We start from the raw sequence: 25,832 nt of genomic DNA, 5'->3' as shown, positions 1-25,832 counted from the left end.
ATCTTGAGCAGCATTCAGGTGCCACTGGTGAGTTCTGGAGAGTAAGCCTGTCTCCTTCCCAGTGTGCCAGTGTGAGTATTAGACACGCAGGTCAGTCTGCTAGGGCTGCCTTAAGTAGCCTGTGGCCTGGGTGGTGCTTAAACAGCAAATGCTTATGTTGTCACAGTTAGGGAGGCTGAAAAGTCCCAGCGTGCAGACAGTGGCTTTCCCCGTGTGTACTCTTGTGGCCTTTTTAGGCGCATGCAGGTGGAGAGTGCGGTGGGAGCTCTTGGGTGTCTCTTCCTACAAGGACACTAATCCCATCAGATCAAGGCCTTTTTACCGCATTTAACCTTCATTACCACTTTAAGACCCTATCTCCAAATTCAGTCTCATTGGAGATTAGGGCTTCAACATATGAATTGGAGGGGGACAGGTAGAGACATAATTCAGTTCATAGCAATGAGATTCTGCCTGAAGACTTATATATCACCACTGAGTCAGCTGTTGCAATCACCTGTTGGGAGTGGAGCCCAGCAGCCGCGGCTGGCCTTCCACCTTTCCCACAGTGGGAATCCTTGGCTATCCACCAGTGCGGGTAAGACTGAGGTAACACTACTCTAGCAATACTTCCATAGCATCTGGCAGAGTGCTTTCAACTACACAGCCTAATTTAACCTCCCAGCAAATGTGAAGTAGATAGGGGCACCTGGGTGGCTCAGTGGGTTAAAGCCTCTGCCTTCAGCTCAGGTCATGATCCCAGGGTCCTGGGATCGAGCCCCGCATCAGGCTCTCTGCTCAGCGGGGAGCCTGCTTCCTCCTCTCTCTCTGCCTGTCTCTCTGCCTGTCTCTCTGCCTACTTGTGATCTCTGTCAAATAAAAAAAAATAAAATAAAATAAAATTTTTAAAAAAAAAATGTGAAGTAGATATACCCACTTTATGGATGAGAAAAATGAGGCACAGGAAGTTAAGTGTCTGGCCCAAAGCCCCACAGCCCATCAGTGATGAACCAAATCCCTCTGTTTCAACTCTCATAGACAGCGCTCAGATCTTCCCATGAAGGGACTCATGGTTTTCTTTCTAGTCCCAGGCTCTCAGTTTTCAAAGTATGTTTAGGATGCTTTGGGAATTTCATTGCCTATAAAAATGAAGCAACTAGGTGTGGGGCATCACAGACACACTGAAGACTACCTCCTAAGCAACAGTTAGGTAAAATTATTCCTGAAGAAGAAACCGACTGAGCAGACAGAAAGAAATCTCCCTGAGTCTAATTATCTCATGATCTGTGTTTTTGTTTTCAAAGTTCTGAAATTAAGGCTGTTTTATTCTGTTGTTCAGTACAACAGGGTATGGATTCCTGATCCTGAAGAAGTTTGGAAGTCTGCTGAAATAGCACAAGACTACAGAGTTGGTGACAAAGTCCTGAGACTCTTGCTGGAGGATGGAACGGTGAGGGTCCTTGCTGGCCGTGGCTGCCACAATGTGTAAAGGGGTAGCTGGGCCACATGTGGAGGGCGACCTGTGGTCCCGTGGGAGTGGCCAGGTGGTGCTGTGATCCCCTCCTGTTTGTGCCACACGCCCGACATTGCCCTAATGAAAGCATCAAGGACCCCGTGTCACCAGGGCCTCTCTCTGGAGCGAGACACAGGAATCAGGTCTCTGTCCTGTGCTGCATCCCCAGGGATCCAGCATGGTGGGGAGAAAATGATCCACCAGTTTGATTTAATGGGTCTCAGCATAGAGCATGAGCAAAGATGAGAAACTTGGAGGGAGGTGGTCTGAGCCCAAGGCAAAAACTGGTAGAGAGAAATGTCACGATGGGAAGAGGAAGAGAAATACAGGAGGGAGATAGAAAATAGGAAGGGGGAGGGAGGGATGGGAGAAGAACAAAAAGGAGTAAAATCCGTCCATGGGTGGTAGAAACAGGCGAGCACTGGGACCTCCAGGGGTTCATGTGGCAGGGTGATTGCGGAAGTGATGGGAGGTGGGACAGGAACGGAATGCTAGCTTTGTGTGATGTTGTGAGGAGCCTGTCTGTGCGGCTGGATCACGTCAGCGGTGGCTCCTGTGCTCCAGGGTGCCTGTGAGCAGGTCCTCCCAAAGGTCGGATATGTATTTTGATTGTCAGCTCCAGCAGATTTTACCATGACTTTAAGTATCCATCATGAGTTGTCCTTTGCCGCCATACCCCATAGCTGTAATGACACCCCCACTGGATCCGTAGCTAGGTGACCTTACTTTTTAGCTTCAAGTCCCTGGATGCAGAGCTGGGCAAAGGATTCGTGTTCCATCTGGGTATTAGAGTTGGTGCAGAGAATATCATATGAATATTGAAATGCTGGAAATCTTGAGTCATGCACAAGGTCTCTGTAGAGACAGGACACAATATTTACAATGAGACTATCATGGATTTGGGAGCTGTTTCCTGAGATCCTGGGAAGGGAGATGAGCATGTGAGCATAGTGGTTAAGGGCACTCCCTCAAGAATCATGCTACGGATTCAAAGCCTGCGGTGGTCACTCTCTAAGTCTGTAAACCTGAGCCCTTAGGTTTCTTCATATGCAAATTGGAGTTCCTAACAGCACGGTAGTGACAGGTTTGCTGCAGATCAAATGAGATGATCCGTGTGTGTGCACACGCGTGCACGCACATGCACACGCACGTGCAAACTCAAGAGACCTGCAGGAGGATGCTGTACTCGCATGGAACCTGCCCTTTCCCACCAGTGGCTCCTTGCAGCCTTGTCGAGCACATCCCGTGTGCGGTCCAGTTTCTCATTAGGGAGCATGCGGCTCTGGGAGGACAAATCTCATGACTTGCTGCTTTAGTCGTATCAGCAGGATTTCAGGTAGCGACATTCCTGGCTCTGAACGTGAGCCCAGGAGAGGCAGGTAAGAGGGCAGCCAGCCAGACTGCTCCTTGGCTTAATCCTTCCTCTCTTCCATGAAGGACAAAGTCTGTTTTGTTCCTCCAACTGTTCATCTAATGTTCTTTACATTCTGCCCTTCCCCCAAGACCCTCCTCTTTTTCTCTCTGTCTCTCATACACACACTCATGCACACACACACACGCAGCAGCTGAACTTGGAAAGGAGGTTATTGATTTAAAATGATAACAGAAAAACTCAGGGAAAGAAAAATCATATGTGAGCAGCATTTTTCTTGATTTTATTCTCAAAATAAAAATGTGTAGATTGGGACGCCTGGGTGGCTCAGTGGGTTAAAGCCTCTGCCTTCGGCTCAGGTCATGATCCCAGGGTCCTGGGATCGAGCCCCGAGTCGGGCTCTCTGCTCAGCGGGCAGCCTGCTTCCTCCTCTCTCTCTCTGCCTGCCTCTCTGCCTACTTGTGATCTCTGTTTGTCAAATAAATAAATAAAATCTTTAAAAAAAAAAGTGTAGATTAAGAATATTCTACTTGACCCTTATCTTCCATCACTCACAAAAATTAACTCAACATGAATTAAAGATTTAAATGTAAGACCTGAAACCATGACACTCCTAGAAGAGAACATAGAATAAAGCCCCTTGACATGAGTCTTCGTGATGTTTTTTGATTTGACACCTAAAGCACAAGCGACAAAATGAAAATATAAGCAGGTGTGACTACATCAAACTAAAAAACCTCTGCCCAGCAAAAGAAACTATCCACAAAGTGAAAAGACAACCTACAGAAGGGAAAAAATATATTTGCAAACCGTATATCTGATAAGGGGGTATTATCCAAAATATACTCATCTGTGGAATTTAAGAAACCAAACAGATGAACATAGGGGAAGAGAAGGAAAGTAAGATGAAAATTGAGAGGGAGCCAAATCATAAGAGACTCCTAACTGTAGAAAACAAACTGAGGGTCACTGGAGGGGAGTGGTGGTGGGGTGGATAACCAGGTGATGGGCATTAAGGAGGGCACATGATATAATGAGCACTGGGTATTATATGCAACTGACAAATCACTGAACTCTACCTCTGAAACTAATATAAAAATTTTTTTTAAGTTTTAAAAAATAAAAATAAAAATCAATGTTGCTGAAAAAGAATTCTTAAAACTCAATGGAAACAAAACAAAACACAACAAAACAAAAAAACCCAAACCAACCAAACAAACAAACAAAAAACTAAAAATGGGCAAAGGACCTAAATAGACATTTTTCTGAAGAAGACACCCAGATGGCCAACAGACACTTGAAAAGGGGCTTGACATGAGTAATCATTAGGGAAATGCAAATCAAAACCACCATCTATATATTCTCATGCCTACTAACATGGCCATCATCAAAAGGACAGATAGTAAGAAATGTGGTGCAGATGTGGCTAAAAGGGAACCCTGGGCCCTGCTGGTGGGACTGTGAATTGTACAGCCACTACAGAAAACAGAATGGAGAACCCGCAGACATTTTAAAATGGCACTACCATGTGATCCAGCTGCTCCTCTAGGAATACACCCAAAGGAAACAAAAACACGAACTCAAAAAGGAATCTGCACCCCCATGTTTATAGCAGCATAAGTCACAATAATGAAGATGTGGAAACTACTTAGGTGTCTGTCCATTGACAGATGAATGGATAAAGAAGAGTTCGTCTGTGTGTTTCTGTACAGTGGACTATCCCTCAGTCCTAAAAAACAAACCGTAACATTTGTGACAACATGGATGGAACTTGAAGGTATATTCTTAGTAAAATAAGTCAGAGAAAGACAAAGACTGTATGATCTCACTTATATGTGGAATCTAAAAAACACAAACAAACCAACATAAAAAAAAAAACAACAACAAAATAAAACTCAGAAAAAAAGATGGGACTTATGGTTATCAGAGGCAGGGGTAGGGATGGGGAAGGGGAAGAAGGTGACCAAAAGATACAAACTTCCAGCACATCGTGCACAGCACGATGACGGGGGCCATGCTGCTAGGAAACTTCAACGAAATCCTGAGAATTTTCATCACAAGGAGAAAATTTTTTTTCTTCTTTCTTTTCTCCTTTTTTTATTACATAGATATGAAGTGATGGATGTTAGCCAAGCCTACTGTGCTAATCATTTCACAGTACATGTGAATCAAACCATTGTGTTGGACCCCTTAAAATTATACAGTAATATGTGTCTATTACTTCTCAATAAATTAGGGAAAAATAATAACTCTGCTTGGGCCTGACCCACAAATATATTTGCACTGGAAACAGAGCAGGTATCTGTGATTCAATCCAGTTGGCCTGGATTGTCCTGAGCCGTTCTCCTCGGGCCACACAGCCTGACCAAGTCACCGACAAAGCCCTGTCCGTGTGGATGGGAGGTGTCATGACTCGGGCTTCAGAGCCAGCCAGGTCCGTAAGCACCCCGTGAGCTTGGACAAGGAGAGTACCCTTTCTGAAGCTGCCTCCGTAGCTGTTAATTAGGGCGGACCTGCCCTCCTTGGAAGGCAGTCTTGAGGACCGCTGACCAAATACTTGGCGGAGGGTCTACATGGTGGGCACTTGTGAGCGGGGGAGCATGCAATTGTGTGGAGCGGGTTCAGGACCAGGAATCAAAAGGCAGGCAGCCTAGGAACGTGGAAGGGAAACTGGCTTGCTGGGTGATCTTGCTCGAGTCACTTCCCCAGGCTGTGAGATGAAAGTGAAGGAAGTTAGAGCAGGTGTTCATCATGGACACCACAAGGCTTGCCAAACTCCTTCGTTCTGCTCAGACAGCTGCTGTCAGAACGCTGGGTGAAATCCAGTGCAGGAGACACCGTCCCCAGCAAGTCACTCAGCCTTACTCAGCCAGCGCCCAGGATGACAGGAACAGGCCGCCTTCAGCTATAGACGGGAGTCAGAGCACCCGCATCCTCTCAAAGATAGACCGTCATCCACATGGGCTCCTTTAGACACTTCTCACCACCCAGCAGGACCCTGTTTTCAAGCAAAACGTTCATGGTGCTCAGCATCTAACCTACGTACAGGTACCCCCTTGTGGTAGAGTTGGGGGTGGCATGCCCAGGTCCCTGCCCATGTAGCTTCCCTGTCCCCTCTCATGGAGCCTTCAATGAGATCTCCAGCCAGTCTTTCCACAGATGAGAGAGGAATGGTCCAGAAAGGATGAGAGACTTGCCCTTGGGCCCACAGCCCATATCCCAGTCCCCTGGCTCCCATTCCCCAAGAGTCAGTCATAGAGGTGATTTTCTCTTTGCTCTACATACATTTGTTTTTCAGAGTGTCTGGGATCACTTCAAAAGGGGATGATAGGATGGAGGACAGGAGTTCAGAAACACCAAGAGTCTTTCACTTCTAGGACTCTAATCCCGTCTTTGCCCACAGGAGCTGGATTATTCCATTGATCCAGAATCTCTGCCTCCGCTTCGGAACCCCGACATCCTCGTGGGCGAGAATGACCTCACGGCCCTCAGCTATCTCCACGAGCCCGCAGTGCTCCACAATCTCAGAGTCCGCTTTGCAGAATCCAAACTCATTTACACCTACAGTGGTAAGGAGAGTGATTCTAAGAGAGCGGCCGTGACCAGAAACACCGTGCTTGCTGTCTAGGGTGTCCCAAGTACATTTGATATGATGTTTGCGTTAGAAATGTTGACTTCTGCCAAAAGGTACACTCAGACCTAGACATTTTCCCAGATTTTTGTCCGACAAGCACAGACATTTGATCTTCAAGAGTCTGTTATAAACAGAAGTGTCTACGGGTGGGGAGAATCTTGTGCAAGACTTAAGATCAGACTCCCAAGAAAGCTGTAACTGGATAAAGCTTGTGTTTGAGTTTCTTACTGGATTCAATACATTTATTACTTACTCTGGGCAATGATGTTATCATTATATTTACATTGAGAATTGCAAGAGCTTTCAGTTTTAGGGCATTCCCATCTGTCATCTCCTCCAACCCTGACAGTCGCCCAGAAATGTGGGTGGCATCCACAGGGACCTGAGATCCAGAGAGTTACATGACCTTCCCCAAGTCACAGGGCACGCTTAATAACTGGCAGAGCTGGGCTTGCTCCTAAGAACCTGGAGAAGCAGGTGACGGTAAAATCCCCAGCACTGCATTGGGCATCTTTCCCCAGGAATCATTTTGGTGGCCATGAATCCTTACAAGCAGTTGCCGATCTACGGAGATGCCATCATCCACGCCTACAGCGGGCAGAACATGGGCGATATGGACCCGCATATATTTGCCGTGGCTGAAGAAGCATACAAGCAGATGGCCAGGTAGCCTCCTGCTGGGCGGGGCTCCCTCCTTCTGGCCCAGCGCCCCGCCCTCGTGTGTGCTGGGCCCTCACTGTGGAGGGGGACCCTCTGGCACTGGTCTTGTTAAAGGGGACTGTGGTAGAGCGGACTACCTATAACGCAGTAGCAAATGACTGCCTGCATAACCTGTCTAGACCAGGTTTCCTGGTTTTTCTTCTTTCAGGGAGTCAAAAGCCAAACCTACCAATCTTGGAATGTTAGATGCTTCGCTTGTGGTGTGTTTGGTTGGAGGAATGTTGATTTCTCCACTGTGAGATGCTCAAGCTTTTTCCCTCCGATCCGGGCCAGCAAAATCTTATGATAGAGGAGCACAGGTTTTAGCTGTGGGAGATGTAGAGCTTTAGCCTCGTTTTGCCACCTGTGTTTTGTGTGGCCCCGTGGAGTTTTCGTTTTGCTGGCGAACATTTATTAAAAGCCTCCCGTGGAGCAGGCCCCATGCACTCATTCTCATACACCATCGAGGGTACCCTCAGACTGGCCTGTGATGGAGACACCTGGGCGACAAGCTGAGGTTTGGGGGTCACCCACCCAAGGCCACCAGCAAGCAGAGCTGGGATGTGTGCTCGGGGCTTCTGACTCCACACGTAATGTCTTTTGGCTTTTGACTTCGATGTCCTCATCTGTAAATTATGAAGAATAGAAACACCTTCCTATCTTTGTAGACCCTCTTGTGGTTCTCAAAAGAACTTTCCAGGCAGTGATCTCCTTTAAGTCTGGCAATGCCCCTGTAAAGTGCATTGAGCTTTGCCCTGGTGAACACAAACCTGAGGCACAGGGCCTGGACCTGCTAACCATTTACCACATAATCCCGGGCACAGCCTCTCTGCTCCCCTAGTCTTATTGTCTTTATCTATGAGCCAGACACTCAGAGAGCACCCATTCGTGGTTCATGGCTTATAATCAGGGGGAAGAATGGTGGCGTGAACAAGGTAGAGCATGTGGTCCTCTCCTGCAAAAAAGGCTGATGGGCTGATGGACAGTCTGGGACTAGTGTGCCACCTCTACCAGCCGTCAGGGACCCAATGCCTTCCAGATCTTCAGTCCCTGGAGTGAGACTTTCCTCCTGAGGGCAGGCTAATACTTAGCTGTCTCCTCCACACTCTGGGTGACAAAGTGTCAGAGGGGAGGTGTGTGCCCCTCCTGGTTATGGAGACTACCTGGAAACCCCACAAAACCCCTCTGCTCACAGCTCATTGGGCAGGACCTACTCCCATGACCATGCCTAGTGACAGGCAGAGCTGGGATATATAGTCTTCCATACGGGCAGCGGTGTGCCCACTAAAAGTTGGGACATAGTCTCTAACAAGGAAGAAAAGGATGAATGTTGAGTAGAGATTTAACAATTAATGACCAATTCCTTTGGTCTCTGCTATAGCAAGATTCCTTCCAATTACAAAACACCCATGGTTCTGGGATTTGTTCTGCTCCCTGTAGATCTCTGTTATAGAAGTTCATGTAGTTCACAGAGTTCACAGAGATGTAGGTCTCTGTGATGGAAGTTTATGGCTCACAGCCTAATGGGCCAGGGATGCTCCTGGGTATCAGCAGTCTGAGCTCATGGGAGCTATAGGGCTGAACCAGGGTCAAGATCAAAGACCCCGTTTTCTCTCGAGGGCTTCCTATAACAGTACTGAACATAAGGTAGTTTTATGTTGTACTTGCTGATGCTGAACTGGAAGAGCCTGGCTTTAAAACCCCCTCCCTGTTCTACCTGGCCAAGGGATACTGGGGCTGTCTGTCACTCACTTCCTCAGAGGCTTGCTTTTTTGGGCAGGAACGCTATCTCTGAGGTCCTTCCAGTGTTCATAGGGAGGCTGCATACTCTGTGTCCTGGGTCAAGTCATTTTACCTTTCTGAACCCCTATTGTACTCTTCTGTAAAATGGGTATACGTGGCATAGACTTTTTTCCAAGGCTTAAATGAGAATCCTTATAAAGTATTTGTGCAGTGTGTAGTATATCAGCAATGCTAGATACCTAGACCAGCATGATGAGAAGATTCTATCATCATCTTACGATGTGAAAAGTTGAATACATTTTTTAAGATCTCTAAAATATGTAGGACATGTTGGTTTACTGAGCACCTGTGTTCCCAAGCATATTTTGAATAGTTGCTCTCCAAAATAATGTCTTTAAATGTTTTATGTTTATGTGGGGATACACAAAGAGGAGTTGACCTGGGCCTGAGACAACTGTCTTCAGAGACCTGCTTGCACAGCTGGCCCGGGGCTAGCCTACGGGAGCCTGGATTTTAGGAAGTTTCCTACCCGGCCTAATTGATGAGAGTGACTCACTGTACCTGGGTTGTTTGCGTAAATGATGGAGCTCATGCTGAGCGCCCACTCTCCTTCTGAGCATCTAGAATTTCAGTATGTGCTCGGCTGAGGATGCCTATGTGACCAGCCTCTGGTGAAAACCCTGGGGCCCAACTCTCTGAAGAGCTTCCCTGGTGGACAGCACTTCCCGTGGGTTGTCATAACTCACTACTGAAGGATTTAAGCGTTCATGCCTGGCTTCCTCTGGCTTTGTCGCCCTATGCCTTTTCCCTTTGCAGATTTACTTTGTATTCTTTCACTATAGTAAGTCTTAGCCGTGAGTATGGCTATGTGCTGCGCCCTGTGAGTCCTCTAGCAGATCACTGACATAGGAGTGGTCTGGGGGACCCTCAGCATGGGGGACAGAGAAGGAAACAGTTGTGTGTTCAGCTTGATCCCATAGAAAAAGAGACTAGAAGGAAATTCATTGGAGTATTAAAAACAGTTAAAGTGATGAAACAGAGTTTGCCTTCTTTCCATTTGTCTGCATTTTTTCTTCCTGAGTATATATTGCCTTTTTAATAGGAAGAAATGAGCATTTAAAAAAATCCTTCTATTTGCTTTAGAAACAATAAAAATCAGTCAATAATTGTAAGTGGGGAGTCAGGTGCCGGAAAGACCGTGTCTGCTCGCTACGCCATGAGGTATTTTGCCACCGTCAGCAAGTCCAGCAGTAACACCCACGTGGAGGACAAGGTTCTGGCGTCAAACCCCATAACAGAGGTATGCAGCTGGCGGGGGTGGGGAGCAGGGTCACAGGGGACAGTGTGTGATGGAGAGGTGCGTTGGTTTGTGTATGTGTTTTTCCTAGCTAACTCAAGCCCTCCCCTTTAAAGACAATGGAAGCGAGGAGAGGAAAGTGCACCAACTTTCACGAGCTGATTGGTAAATATTCAGGAATTATTTTGCAAGCCACCTGTTAAACCTTTGGTAGTTTGACATCAGTCATGGTGGGAATATATGTACCTTACAAATTGGCAAATGCTACATATCAAGACCCTTCCTTCTCCCCTCCCCGAGAGCTGATCCATTCACACAATGCTAACGAGGGCAGAGGTGTGGGCAAGGCCAGGCATGCGGGCACTCAGGAGGAAGGACCCAGCCCTCAAGGGAGAAGGGACATCTGAAAGGCTCAGGGGATATCCGAAGGCCAACTCTGGCTGCTTTGCAAAATGGGAAAAGGATTGACTTCGATTTATTTGGAAGCACAGCAAAAAATTAAGACCATTAGATTCTTAGACCTCCTCTCTCTGTCTTCTCAAATCAGAATTATGAATAAATATTTATCAGACCACATATTTTGTTTAAGCCATTATGTCAGATAATATAGGAGGTGATGGAAAAGAGTAAGACCTGGTCCCCAAGTCTTAAGACTCCTCTAACATAAACATACTTTAAAGTTAAATGGAAACATAGATCACAATCTAAGAGAGCAATAGTAAAGTTGACCGGAGGCACTGCCCAGTGGATGAATTTATGTGATTACTTGTTTAGGATTGATCTTGCCCAGTAGATGGTAAGCTCCAGAGAGGCAGGACCCTGTCCACTTGGCTCACCTTTGCCACCCAAGCATGTGGCCCCTAGGGACTCAGTAAATGTGTGTCATCAGAAAGCATGATGACCCGGGCAGGAAGATTAGTTTGTGTGCATGAAAAGGGTACTTCCAGATGGAGAGTGCTCAGGGACGGAGGAGGGGATGGGTAGAGGAGAAACAGAATTCAAGAACAGAAGTAAAAAGCAAAAGTCTTGCCCAGAGCATGGAAAGGATGAGAGAGCAGAGTTTTTTGGTCAAGTGGAAGGTCTGAGTAGGGAAGCGATGAGATAAGGACAGAAATCAAGTTGAGGGATGTGTTCTTTGAATCGAGCATCTGTAATATTCAGAGCGTGGATGTGTCGAGGCACTTTATATTGTCTCAGGTCATCCTCCCCACTCTGCAAGATGCAGATTATTCCCACACTACAGATAAAGAAACGGAGCCTTGGAGAGATGAAATAACTGTTCTAGCACTATACAGATAGCGGAGAAGGAGCCTGGGGCCATGAAACACCAGAGCCCATGGTCCAGCTGATCCTGCCCAGTGTCTCAGCAAGAGCGGAGAGCTCTGAACAGCAGGCCAAGGAAACGTCCTGCTCCCCGTGAGCTTTGGGCTGCTTTCCTCCTCTTCCTCCAGCCCCTCCTCCCCAACCTCCCTCTGCTAGTTAGACCCCTCCCCAGCACACAGGACTGAATTTATTGAAACTGCTCCAATAGTGCTGATGCAAAGACCTTTGTAACGTTATTGAGGGGTCTGTGTTCTGCAGGCGGTCGGAAACGCCAAGACGACCCGCAATGACAACAGCAGTCGGTTTGGGAAATACACAGAGATCAGCTTTGACGAGAGGAATCAGATTATAGGAGCCAACATGAGGACGTACCTGCTGGAGAAATCTAGAGTCGTCTTTCAGGTAAGGATACAAACAGCTGTTAAATATCCTTTTTCCCAACTTTCAAAGCACTGTTCGCACTTACATACTCATTAGACCACCTGCATTGCTCTGTGACTTGAAGAATCAAATTTCCTATCTTTCATTTGCCTTTTGGCTTTTTTTTCTTTCTGCTTTTTTGTTTTAAAGATTTTATTTATTTATTTGACAGACAGAGATCACAAGTAGGCAGAGAGGCAGGCAGAGAGAGAGGAAGGGAAGCAGGCTCCCCGCTGAGCAGAGAGCCCGATGCGGGGCTTGATCCCAGGACCATGAGATCATGACTTGAGCCAAAAGCAGAGGCTTTAACCCACTGAGCCACCCAGGCGCCCCTTCTTTCTGCTTCTTAAAAACAAAAAAAAATGACAGATAGATGCAATATCAGTGGAGTGATATGAATCCACTGAAGGGAAGAATTTTGGATCCTTCGAGTTTCACAAACAAGTTTATCTTTTCAGAACACAAAAAGTTCTTGAAACAGACAAAGCTGTTTAGACCAGCTTTCCTCACCAGGAAGGGAATGGGCTTACACTTAGTGGGGGGTGTTTAAGAGAAAGGCTCTTCTGTCAGTAAAATGGAGAAAATTCCCTAATTTTGGTCCAAGAGAGTAACAGTAAGCGTTGTATTTATTACAAGGAGTCTCTTAAAAATTTTAACTGGTACAAATTACATTATTCTTATTTCACAGGGTGTTTTCACTTAATGACATTTTTTCTGGGGTCCTTATCTGGAAGGTGGTCTTGAGCCAGCAGACGGGGTACAGGTTGGGTCACAGTGTTATTGACCTGAGAAAAAAAAAAAACGGGTAAATTGTCAGTGTCCCTGAGAGCAGAATTGTGAATCCAGGTTAGCCATCTAAGACCCCTCCATTAAGAGCCTCATATTTTTACTTGTAAAGAGCTGGTGTAATTTCAAGACTTTCCTTTATTTTACAGTCGGAAAATGAACGAAATTATCACATTTTTTATCAGCTTTGTGCATCTGCCCAGCAGTCGGAATTTAAACATCTTAAATTGGGTACGTGTTGTATAATGCGTGGACATGTCTCTCTTTTATGTAGGGACTTAAATTCCAGGTTGATTTCTTTTTCTTTTTCTTTCTTTCTTTCTTTCTTTTTTTTTTTAAAGATTCTCTTTATTTGAGAAAGAGAGAGCAGAGGGAGAGAGAGAGAGAGAGTGAGCACAAGCAGAGGGAGTGGCAGGCAGAGGGAGAGGGAGAAGCAGACTCCCCGCTGAGCAGGGAGCCGGATATAGGGCTCAATCCCAAGGCCCTGGGATCATGACTTGAGCCAAAGGCAGACAATTAACCGACTGAGCCACCCAGGTGCCCCAAGGTTGCTTTCTTCTTATAGTGTTATCACTTAAAAAATACTCTGTCCAAAACAGGCCCTTGGGTTTTAGGGGTAGAATTGATGCATCTAACTAAGATGATAGGTTGAGGGGCAGGGTGGGTCCAGGAGAGGAGACCTTTCAACTCCAGGGTTTTTTTTCCCAAAGCTCATGGGTGATGATGGTCATCTAGCTAGAGCCACCTGAATAAGACCTCCTGACCCCTGGGACTTGGTGCTGTCAAATCCCTAAACTTTTCTTTATCTGAACTTCCTCGGATGGTTGTTTCCCAATATGCGTGACATATTTCCCTGTCTTCTGAGACAGGGTGTCTCTGTCATCATTTGAGCTTCCTTGATGACTCAAGGTCATTATTGTTTGTAGTTCCAACTAATCAAACCACAGGGACAGCAGAACTCTTTGTCCTGTCGCGCAAACAGCTCGATTCCTGTGCTGTCACAGCTCTCTTCCCTTGGTTGCTCGTGCCGGGTTGGTAGATAGAATTGTGCGGTGTGTGGGAGTTGAACGCACACACTCCGATCTTGGAGAAGTTGCTTGCACTTGTGAGGAAGCTAAAGTTCCTCAGATTTCGTATGAAGGTAACACCCATGCCTGTCTGCCGAACAGGATGTGAATAGTGAATTTGGAAGAGCTGTCGGTAGGCCCACCTACTGTTGAGGTATTAGCTGTGCGTGTGGTTAATCTCTTGACTGTGGTGCTGATTCTGTTAGGGTGTACATATATCAAAACTCACCGAAGTCTACACCTTAACCACGAACAGTTTATTCTGTGGTGGGTAATCCTCAGTAAAGCTGTATATAATAGTGACATACAGGAGAAAAACCCAGGAGCTTTGTGGTCAGACAGGCCCTCATTCAGATTCTTGCCCTCCCTCGGCTCTGGCGCCTTCAGCAACACACTTCACTTCCCTGGGCCCTGGCTTCTGCGTCTGTCACATAGACTCCCACAGAATTAATGGAGTGATGTGTGTCAAGTACTTATTCTAGTGTATTATGTGTGAGCTTCCTGTCTTGCTTCTGATAAATCTGTGTCACAAATTTCTGTGTCACACACATAACCATCTTTTGGTTGCAGGGAGTGCAGAAGAATTTAACTACACAAGAATGGGAGGCAGCACGGTCATCGAGGGTGTGAATGACAGGGCTGACATGGTGGAGACTCGGAAGACCTTCACGCTGCTGGGTAAGTGGAAATACCCTAGCCAACGTGTGGCCATTTTCTCTTTAAAACAATAACAACAACAACAAAGAACAAAATGAAAGGCCGGGATGCCCAGCAGGTGTATGTTCTGAAGATTCCTAATAAATTCTAATCTTTGGATGAGCCGATCAGGGTATATTTGATGCCCAAGTGGACAAGACTGGTGCTTTTCCCTTAAAAGATGTAGATATTAATGCCTTCATCTGCAGTGGGGCTGGTTTGCAGTGAGCAGTGGGGGCTGTCTGCCCCGGGGGTGCTCTCAAGCTCCTCGGGGCTGACTTCGGAGGAGACTGGTGCTCAGACTGGGGTGGGGTCATGTTGACCCTACCTGGCCTGTAAAATAGCAGACACTTACATGGAACTTACCAGGCATCCCAAGCACTTCATTACCTGTGCTAGCTTGCTTAATTACAAGCATTTTATCACGTAGACACTAGTATTTCCCCCATTTTAGAATAAGGGGACGGAGGAGCCTCACCTTTTTTTGAGAGAGAGAGAGAGTTTGAGAGAGCATAAACAGGAGGTTGGGGGGTTGGTGGGGAGCAGAGGGAGAAGGAGAATCCCAAGCAGACTGCCTGCTGAGCATGGAGCCTGGCACAGGGCTCCCCAGTCATGACCTAAGATCATAACCTGAGCTGAAATCAAGAGACGCTCAACCAGCTGAGCCACCCTGGCACCCTTCTTACCACATTTTTATACAGAAAACAAAATCTTGCATTTCTTGGTCTTTCTCCCCCTTGCTTTTCCCACATGGAGCTCACGTCTGGGAAGTGTCTACCTAATGGCAATGATGAAAATGATCATCTACTTTCCTATAGTGCATTAGTGTAGACACCAACACATAACTGTCAGTCAAAGCTTCGGATCAGTGTGAGACCACAGACTATTTTTACTTCTTCTAGAAAATATTTGTTTCACCAAGTTATTTTCATTGCTGTGGTTTCGGTGACTATATTTAAATGTAAAAGGCAAAGAATTTGAGGTTAAGTATATCAGAGTAATAGGCAACATTACTCTTCAGGATAATTGAGAATGAAACATTCGGGTAGTTGAGAATGAAAACTGGTTGGTTTCCTCAGCAGAATTATCATCTGATTCTGCCCCTTCCAAATTTTTTTTTTCTTTCTTTTCTCTTGTTTGCTTTCTTTCTTTCTTTTTTTGAATAGGCTCCATGGTGGGTCTCAAGCCCAATGCAGGGCTTAAACTCATGACCCTGAGATTAACACCTGAGCTGAGATCAAGGACAGGATGCTTAACTGACTGAACCACCCAGATGCCCCCCGGCCCTTCCAAACCCCTTTAAGGAGAAGGGCAATTTAAATAGTTTATAATAATGAGATAAGCACTTTTGGTACTGATTACCATTTTCTTAAAGTAGTTGAAGTCATTACTGTATTTATAATGTGCTCTACTGAGAAATAATACCATGTATTACTTCTGGTAGGCAGCCTAGCTCTGGCGGGCCCTGGTGGGACCTTGGTCCACATGCCCTGTCCTCCTTCCCGTCTCTCCCCTTCTGACACTCCCTCCTGCCTCTATAATATTTCACCTCACGCAAAAATGGTACAAGAGAAAGAGAGTAGGCTTTGAGGTTAAATAAACATGACTTAAAACCTAATTGGCAGGACTCTAAGGAGGTTGCCCTTTCTGAGACTCAGCTTCCTGATCTGTAGAATGGCCATATTCCTTACCCAGAGGGCTCCCATAATAACTGGTAAGGAAATGTGTGTGAGAGCCCCTGGTACCAGACTGGGCACGTAGCAGGTGCTTGCTCAGTATGACGGCCTGCCCTCAGTCTCTATTCCCTATTGTCCAAGCCCTAGCCATCCTTTGAGCAAAACCATCCCCTTCTCCATGAAACCTTTCTTAATCCTTCGAGAGCAGCAGCAGCAATTTTTTTCATGGTCTCACACAAATTAGATTATTTTCACAGATGTCCACAGCAGCTGGGCCAGGACTAGGTGTGAGGCAGGAGAGGTGACTAGGGCATGAACTTGAAGGAGGAGTTCAGGCGTTCACTCTCAGGGTGGCACAAATGTAGGGTTGGCCCCGGGCACCTGGCTTGCTTCCCCTGGCCCAGCCTTGCACCCCTGGCCTAGAGTTTTGACAAAGCCCCCCAAAGTTTTGTGGGGAAGTAGAGTAAAACAGTCTACTGCCTCTTGTGGCTATTAGTGGTGTTGGCTGCCCAACTGTGGTGTGTGAAGTGGTGGGGGTGGAAAGGGGTTGGGGCCTGCTCCCTTCTCCTTCCCTTAGTGGACAGAATGCCAGGAATATGAAGGAATCTGCCCTGCTTACTTTCTATGAAGTCTGTTACTTCAAGATGCTAGCCCAGTGAACTCTCCTCTGATGGCCTCTGTCTTGGCCATTTGATCTCACAATTTAGTACTAAATTATCTATCATCATGTATTTGCTCCAGTACTTTTTTTGTTTATCCTAGGATCAGTCTCTGGCCTTCCAGAGGTCAGTTATTTTCTCTGGGCATCAGTTTCCCCATTTGATTACTGGGACAGTAATGAAAATACTCAGTTTTTCCAATCATCTTCTGCTGTTTCCCCAAATCTTAATGGCCTAAAATGATGGATCATTATTATTTTGGGTGATTCTGGGGTGACTGGGCTCAGCTGGATACTTGTCACTTGGGGACTACTCTTTGATGGTAGTAGGGACCCCATCCTCTCTGAAGGCTTTTTTCTCACATGGACTGGTATGGTTAGAAGCACCAGAGACTGGGCAGGCATCTCTCTCTCCACACGGACTCCCTCACAGCACACGGTCTCAGGGTAAATGGTCTGCACCATGTTGTGGCTCCCTTCTCCCAGAGCAAGTTACAGTAGGCTTAGGTGGGATGTGTAAGACTTTTTATGAACCAGCTTCAGAAGTAAGGCCACGTCACTACCGCCATGTGATAATGGTCAAAAACTCAGACTCAGGGTGCCTGGGTGGCTCAGTGGGTGAAGACCTCTGCCTTCAGCTCGGGTCGTGATCTCGGGGTCCTGGGATCGAGTCCCGCGTTGGGCTCTCTGCTCGGTGGGGAGCCTGCTTCTTCCTCTCTCTCTGCCTGCCTCTCTGCCTACTTGTGATCTCTTGTCTGTCAAATAAATAAATAAAATCTTTAAAACAAAAACAAAAACAAAAACAAAACTCAGACTCATACATAACCCATGGTGAGGGAACCGCACAGGGCATGAACCCTGGGGGTCATCTTTGAAGAGGCCCTCCATAGCTATTAGGGATGTGGTAAGGATTAGGAGATAATGTCTAAAGCAGTTTAGGGTGGCACCTGGGTGGCTCAGTGGGTTGAGCAGCTGACTCTTGATTTCCATTCAGGTCATGGTCTCAGGGTCCCAGCATTGAGGCCCGTGTCAGGCTCCATGCTCAGTAGGAGCATCTACCTTGGGCTCAAGTCATCCCAGGCTCCAGGGATCGAGTCCCACATTGGGCCCCCTGCTCCTTGGGGAGCCTGCTTCTTCTCCCTCTGCCTGTTGCTCCCCTTGCTTGTGCTCTCTCTTTCTCTCTGTCAAATAAATTACCAGAATCTTTAAAAATAAATAAATAAATAAATAAATAAATAAATAGTTCAAGGAACTTGTGAACCAAAAAGGGAAAAAAACCACAATAAAAATAAAGGAAGCACAACACATAGAATAAATGAGAGCTGATTTGCCCAGGAACCTAACATGAAATGGTGATTTGGGTATGAATTTTTGCATTGCACTTATAGCAGCGACGGCAAAAGGGGAAACCTAGTGGGCTGTTGAATTCACATATTGTGTCCTTGCTGGTCAAACTGGCAAGAATGGCAAACAGCGGCTCTCTGGGGGCCACTGCACGTTCCCGTGCCAGCTCTCAGCAATGATGGTACTAGAGTGTCTTGAAAGAATTCAGGTGCTTATCCTACTAGTGATGAAGTCAGGGAAGAGATGCAGTATTCCTCATTTGGACATTTGTTTTTTCAGGTTTCAAGGAGGATTTTCAGATGGACATTTTTAAGATCCTAGCAGCCATCCTACATCTGGGCAACGTGCAGATCACAGCGGTGGGCCACGAGAGGTCTTCTGTCAGTGTAAGCGCTGCTTCGTTTCTCCTTCCTGTGGTCGCAGGGTCACCCGCAGAGCATCTCATGGTTACTCTGCTTCTGCATTTTAGCACCAGGCACACTGGGCTCGCTGGAGAGACCAGTCGTCAGGAGCAGGGCAGCCAGGGTTCCGTGGGTAGCTTCCCCTTCAACAGTAGAGGAGAAGATGCGTTCTCTCTGTGTTTTTCTTTAATTCAGTAAATATTTACTAAGTACCTGCTACATGCCAAGCCCTGTTGCAGGCTTTGGAGAAACAGCAGTGAGCAAAACCAAACAAGAAGCTCTTCATGGGGCTTACAGTCTGGGGGTAGGAAGTGGAGGGGAGGAGACACGATCACCGGTTACAGGCTTGGAGATGGCCACAAGCAAGGAAAAGGAAGCCGAGTCCAGGGTGCAGAGGGGCTGTGCCTCTTGTGTAGAGCACTCAGTAAAAGCCTCGTGGGTACAGGGGCTGTGGGCAGAGGCCTAAAAATGAGAAAGTGAACTGTGCCTGTACTGGAGGAAAGAACATTCAAGGTAGAGGGGACAGCAGTGCAGAGGCTGTAACAGGCAGGAGCTGTTACAGGCAGGAGCTGTTACAGGCAGGAGCTGTTACTTGACAAATCAGGGGGGTGGGGAGGAGTATATCCAAAGAGGAGTGAATAAAAGCAGGGGTGGTTTCTGAGGCCAGAAAATGTTGGGCGGGGGGAGAGGGTGAGGTCATGTAGGGCCCTCAGTGCACTGGATATTTGGAGCAGAAAGGACACCTCCCACCTCCTGACACCTGCCCACATCAAGCGCCAGGAGTGCTGACTTTCCTCTGGAAATATATTCTCATGTCAGTTCTGTGATTTCTTGATTTAACAAACACAGGGTAAGTGTCTATGTGTGTCTCTTTGACAAATTATGAAAAGTGACCCTTAGTAGGGGCGTCTGTTTGGTTCTTCTCATGAAAATCTGTATAAAGGAGAAAATAACACACAATGAAAAATGCTTCTATGAACTGCAGGGTCGCCTGACCTTTTAAGCTTTGTATATATATGTCTATCCTGTCAACTCATGAGGCTGTGACAAAATACTGCAGGCTGGGTGGCCTCCACAACAGAAGTTTTTCCTCTCCCAGTCCTGGAGGCTGGAAGTCCAAGATCAGGGTGCAGCATGGTTGAGCTCTTGGTGAGGTCGCTCTTCCTGGCTGGCAGACAGCCCCCTGCTTGCGGGGTCCTCATGGCAGAGTGAGGGACACAGAGAGCTCTGGTCTCTTCCTCTTCTTAGAAGGGCACTAATCCCATCGTGAGGGCCCCACCCCTCATGACCTCATCTGAAGCTAATCACCCATGAAAGGCCCCACTCCAAATACCATCACATTGGAGGCTAGGGCTTCAACATACAAATTTTGGGAGGAAGTGTTCAGTTCATAATATAACAATGTCTATTTTCCTGTCCCCCCCAAAACACTCATGGGAACAGCTCATAATTTGGCACATAGGTCATTTTTGAGCTCTCTGGTACCTGCTGTGTAGAGGAGAGAGAGCCAAACGGTAAGTGGTACATGTGGTTTTGGGCTCCAGTCTTCAGTCCTGTTGTCTTGTGACCAGGAAGTAATTCTCCTCCCTCTCCTCAAGCTCTCACACTAAGCACCCATCCCATGCCCCCAGTGTCCAGCCCTCACCCAGTCAGTTGGCACAGAAATGGAAGGTTCTGGGAGAGGGGATAGTAGGCCTGGGTAGGAGTCTGGTGTGCATGTGGCGGTGGGTCTCCCTCTGTGCCTTCTCATCGACCTCTGATAAATGGGCTTCTGCCCTTGTTCTTCTCAAACTGCATGGACTAAAGATGTGATATCTTCCCAACAAATTCCCTTGCACTGATCTCTGTCCCATGAAGTTTGCTGTGAAGGTAGTATTTTGGAGGAGGAGTTAAAACTCATAGAATAAAAATCCTTTGTCTATCACCCTGAGGAGACAAAGTCTCTGAAAAAGATGTAGAATCTTCATAGCAAATCACCAGTTCTATAACTAGTGATCCTATCTTTGGAACATTCATACCATTCATTTGCATCAGAAACTTGAAATGTTGGGCAGACCTAATCTGGAGGAAGCCATCTTTTTAAGAATTCCTGTCCCTCTCCTTTCCACCTGCGGCAGCACCTGTAGCTCAATGTTTCTGATTCCGATGGTTTAGTTCCTTCTTAGGGGGCACCTGGGTGGCTCAGTGCTTAGAAGGAAGAAAGCCATGGTTCTACCAGTCTGCTCCGCAGTGGTCAGGCAGGTGAATACAAGCTTTGTGTTACTGTGATGTTGGTCGGAAGGCATGTGGGTGGACAGCAAGGAGGTGGCAGAACTTTCTAGATTGTTTGCTCCTCTGTAATCTGATGCTTTTCAAGAGCAGCCACGTAGTTTTCCCATCGGCTGTGATGACCTCTGAAGATTAGCGCATCAGGGAAGTTCCCTTGCCCAAGGGGAATGATAATGCTCACTCATAAGGGTCACTTCTTCTTGCCAGGTGGCAAGGACTCCTTGTCCATGCTGGCTGAAGACAGACGGGAACAGACCTTTCCTTGTCTCTGACCAGTGGGGCAGCTGGGGCAAAAGCAAGATTCACTTTGTGTGTTCAGGAAAAGTGTTGCACACATTCCTCCTGTCCACTGGGAAGCCAGCTCAGTTAAGGGAGCCCCGTTGTCAGGTTCTCTGATGGTGACATCTAGGTACCTCAGAGCTAGACCCCCTATGCAAACCCTGACCACACAGGTAGGGACAGGTGGTCTGGGCATGTTGCCAAGGGAAGAGAGGGGCCTTGAGGCCGTGTCCACATGTCCAGGAAGGGGAGGATTGCTTCCGTGGCCTGACTCACTGTGGACGTTCTTTGGCCAGAATGACAACCCGGGTGGGACGAGGCCCTGGACTGCCTGGCGTCATCCCAACCATACCTTGATGCAAGCTCTGTGCCACTGTAGCCCTCCTGCTGTCCTCCCAGGCCTGCCTGTCTGGTTGGGCCCAGTCATTCTCATGCCAGCTCGTCCTTGTCCCTGGCACAGGCCCAGGTGGAGGCCCCGGAGCCCCAGCCGGGTGGGCTGGTGCTGGGTTCGATGGCCACACGGCCCTGATGGGGCTTGTGCTTGTGTTTGAAGGAGGACGACAGGCACCTGAAGGTATTCTGTGAGCTTCTGGGCCTGGAGAGGGCCAAAGTTGCCCAGTGGCTCTGCAGTCGCCGAATCGTCACAACCTCCGAGACAGTGGTGAAGCCCATGACCAGGCCCCAGGCAGTCACCGCTAGGGACGCACTGGCCAAGAAGATCTACGCTCACCTGTTCGACTTCATTGTGGAGAGAATTAACCAAGCGTTGCAGTTTTCAGGCAAGCAGCACACTTTTATTGGTGTTTTGGACATTTATGGGTAAGATTCTCTTCTGTGAGCCTGTCTTTCCTCATTTAAATGTCAAATGGCCATTATTTTTAGATTGTTTTGTTCTGGTTTCTTTTTTTGTGTTTCACATGATCAGAAGAGTGGTGTTCTCTACGTTTGCACGCGTGGATGTTAAAGTACAGCCCCCTGGGCTGCGGTGTGTTTCACTTAGAGCATATGACATAAATACTGAATTACCAGCAGCCAGCACCCAGAGCTCACGGCCTGCCGGCCACGGTGCTGGCTGATTGCCGTGCACTTGCTCCCCGACTTCTCCAACAGAGGGGAAACAACCGAGGCTTGCAGGCCGAAATGGGTCCTGGGTGGCTCTGCTGGTGGGAGAGCCCATGTCAGTTTCCCTGCGGAGGTCCTGAGGAGGGCAGAGCCCTGACACACCTTTCCCGTAGCAAAGGACGCGGGGACCGTCCCAGAGGTCCCTCACCTTGCCCGGGCTGCCAGGGTCCAAGGCAGACTCAAAGCCGGGCGTCTGAGCCGCCAGCCTGGTGCACCACAGAGCTCCCTTCCATTCCTGGACCGGCCCTGCTCCAGCTGTTCTCAGACTGTTGGGGGCCGAGTTCCCACCACGCTGGGGTTGCTCTTCCTCCTCTTTTCCCGGTCCTCCTCTTCTAAACTGAAGGCCAGACGCGTGACCAAGAGGCCTGTAGAATCCTTAGAGTGTGAGTGAGGACAGGCCACCGTGGAGGTGAGCTCTGAGGGCTGTTGGCGCTCGGGCTTTTTGTTTGTGGTAACTGGCCTCAAACCCCCAACCCCTCCCTCGCCTCTCCCGGGGCGGGTCCTGGTTTCTCAGTGGGGGAGAGGGCCACTCATTCCATTCAGGGCCCTGCAGAGGGCCCCCCCCCTGGGCTCGGGGAACACTCCCCGTACCCCCTGAGCAGCAGCCCAACCTCCCCTCCCCATACAGAGAAGAGAGCCGGCTCGGGGCGCCCCCACCTCTGCCTGATGGGGGACGGAGGGAGCAGATGGGTTGTGATGAAGCTGTGGAACTTTTACCCCAGTGCGCAGAGTGGGCTTTCCCATAGCTGTGCAATGCGAGACAGTGCCTCAGGGGAGGTGCTTTGTTTGATTTAGAGTCTGAGTTAATGTGTGTGACTCCCAATTAATAGCGTGTGTCAACAGTTCTAATACACTGATCCATTACAGGGATAGTCTAGTAAATGATTTACCTTGTCTTGTGCTAAAAAGAGGATTTGAGCAGCCAGTAGGACTCACAGTAGACTTTTAAAAAGAAACAGTCTTGTTTAACAATGCTCTCTTTTATTGTGGGAGAATTAGGGGATTGCTATAGCATTCTCTTCTTTTCTGTGCTTTTAAATGTCTTAAAAATGAATAGTCCTTTAAGGGTAGTTGATTCCATTCATCCCACACTTAAGTGCCAGGCACTTAAGAGGGGTGTGATTGGGGAGCAGAATAGGCACATGGCCCCTGCCCTCTTGGAACTTAAATTTTAGTGGAGAAGGCAGGCGGGTAATCAGAGATTGGGAAGCTTCTTGGGATGGGAATGAGCAACTAAGCGGGTGGGTGGGCCGGAGGTTAACAGGGTCTGGGGGAGAGAGGAGGGCAGCTGAGGACAAGCAGCAGGGAGTGAGGCCCATGGCAGGCAGGAGGCAGATGAACGAAGCCTGCAGACTCCTGCGATAAGGAATCTGAGGTTTTGGTTATGTGAACAAACCTGAGAGTAACTAAATTTATAAGGACTTGTTAAAGTATGTCTTAGCCTAAATTTTTAACATTAAAATCCACTTCAGAGATAATACAAGTAGCATGCTTGCTGCCACCTGTGAATTAAGGGTCCACTCTAAAAACATAAGCTCCCCTCTGAGGGGCAGTGCTGCCGCAGGGGCGAACCCTGTCCCGCCTTTCCCCGTGTGCTGAGCGCCTGCTGCTCTGCCCTTGCTCAGGCATGCCAGACAGCGCTTGAGAGAATTGAGCTCAGTCTGATCTGGAAATACAGCAGCCTCAAAGGAAAAGTGGCCAGCACTGAAAGCGATGACTGCCGGAGCTGGGGGCCTTGAGGTTTCTGCTCAGAACAGCACGCAGAGTTGAGGCTCCCCAGCCCGTCGGGGTCTACGTGCTCCGGACCCAGAGTGGGCAAGGCCAGCGGCTAGGGCTCGGGACCCTGGGAGGGAGCACGGCAGCTCTGGATGTGTGGCTCTGAGGAAGTCACGAGACCCTTCTAAGCCTCGGTTTCTGCCTCTGTAAGCTGGGGCCTCCCTCACGGGGTCGTTAGGAAGATCAAACGGCATCTTTAGAACCATGAGTATCACTCACATGTGAAGTGGTCTCATAGCTCATGTGCTTCTGGCATTTCAGGTCACGGATTCAGGTCTTTCCATGGGTTTTGAACTTCAGATCTGAGGGCCCATTTTTGGGAGAGGGAGTGTGTAAAAGGACAAGGCAATAATCACTGGTATTTGATATTTCACTCCTGCTCTAGAAAGCCTCGCCTTTGGCCCTGGCTGTGAGCTATGGGGCACAACGAGGCCTTTTGGACTCTCCCCTGGCCCAAACTGTGTGGGCTCTGTTCCTGCTTTGAGTCACCCTAGAACTGTCTAGAGCCCAGTCCAGGCCCTTGCCCTGCCCTGGAATTCTAACCTGAGACAGCCTGGCTCAGTCAAGTGCCACTCTCAGGGAACCTGTGACTGGAGCTGGCAGGAACCACTCAGAATTAGAGGATTAACTGAGGCCTGGGGTCAAATGATGCATCTGGCACCCCTTGGAGCTGTTGGCCTCTGGCCCTCAAGTGTGATTGGGGGGGGGGGTCCTGCTGTTCCTGACCTAGGGCTGTGTTAGGGTCAAGTGAGGTCATGAGCATCCACCCCAAGACCCCGGGGCACTCAGCTTCCTCCTGGCAGGAACAGTCGTGTGGCTGGGGTCAGAAGGCTGTGCTGTGCTCTATTCAGCCAACACCATGTCTTCCAGAGTGAGAGAATTCACATACGAGTCCAGATTTCCAGCTCCTCTTGCAAATCAGGCGGTCTCTCCCATTCAGACCTGTGTGCTGATCACAGTCTGCTGCTGAGGTGGGGGCTGAATGGCTCCCTACGGTGTAAGCTCCCTGTGGTGTGGTCTCCAGTCCACTTCCCGTTTCTGTCCCCGCTCACCTCCTCCCAGGTCTTCACTTTGCAACTCTGGAGACAAGTGTTTCAAGTCTGAAAACAGACCTGATGAGGTGTGCTGGGCTGCGGGCTCTTAGATGACCTTGCCTTTGTCCTCCAACAACTCTGAGACCAGGCCTTGGGGAGGCAGAACTGTGCCTTCAACAGAATGGGAGGACAGGAAAACTGCCTTGCCTTTCCCTGAAAGCACAGCTGTCATAGTCAGGCAGGCTCACAGCTGAGTCAGACACGAGCTGTGTGACCTCAGGCACGCTTCCTAACCTCTCAGAGCCTTATTCCCTCACCAACAAAGAGGGTAATGGAGTCTGAGTGCTGTCGTGTGAAGCAAATCATACAGCCGATCGGGACCAGCCTGCCTCAGGGCAGGTGTTTTGTACACACCAGATCCCTTCCCCCGCAGCCTGGAAATGATTTATCAACTGCCGGGATAGTAAAACCAGAAGCTTTGGGGGCATATTTAAAACTGGCTGAAAGCAGCAAACTTTTAAACTGTGAAGTTTGTCAAAAAAGTACTTACCTAAAAACAGTTGCGTATGCCCTGCAAATATGTTTTAACTTGTTTAAACCATATTTCAGTTTTGAAACCTTTGATGTGAACAGCTTTGAACAGTTTTGCATCAATTACGCTAATGAGAAGCTGCAACAGCAGTTTAACCTGGTAGGTGACTTTTCCGCCTTCTTGAAACTAGCTCTCTCAGCCCTTCCTATCCAC

General features: G+C 48.1%; 1 protein-coding gene across 1 annotated transcript in view; it reads left to right on the top strand.

Moving 5' to 3' along the window:
- Positions 1-240: 240 nt before the first annotated feature.
- MYO5C (myosin VC) overlaps positions 241-25,832 on the top strand; it is a gene marked incomplete at its 5' end in the record, with an annotated part of 81,998 nt that continues 56,406 nt past the window's right edge. The window contains 11 exons of the mRNA XM_080809728.1: positions 241-258; positions 1,319-1,429; positions 6,268-6,433; positions 7,020-7,164; positions 10,084-10,240; positions 11,819-11,962; positions 12,916-12,997; positions 14,404-14,511; positions 18,487-18,593; positions 21,709-21,974; positions 25,697-25,778. Of these exons, the coding sequence (XP_080665854.1) occupies positions 241-258; positions 1,319-1,429; positions 6,268-6,433; positions 7,020-7,164; positions 10,084-10,240; positions 11,819-11,962; positions 12,916-12,997; positions 14,404-14,511; positions 18,487-18,593; positions 21,709-21,974; positions 25,697-25,778 (1,386 nt within the window). The remainder of the gene's footprint in view (positions 259-1,318; positions 1,430-6,267; positions 6,434-7,019; positions 7,165-10,083; positions 10,241-11,818; positions 11,963-12,915; positions 12,998-14,403; positions 14,512-18,486; positions 18,594-21,708; positions 21,975-25,696; positions 25,779-25,832) is intronic.

Source organism: Martes martes (genome assembly GCF_963455335.1).
Source record: "Martes martes genome assembly, chromosome: 7".
Taxonomy (NCBI): Eukaryota; Metazoa; Chordata; class Mammalia; order Carnivora; family Mustelidae; genus Martes; species Martes martes.
The sequence above is the reverse complement of the archived record's forward strand: the minus strand, read 5'-3'. Positions and strand labels throughout refer to the sequence as shown.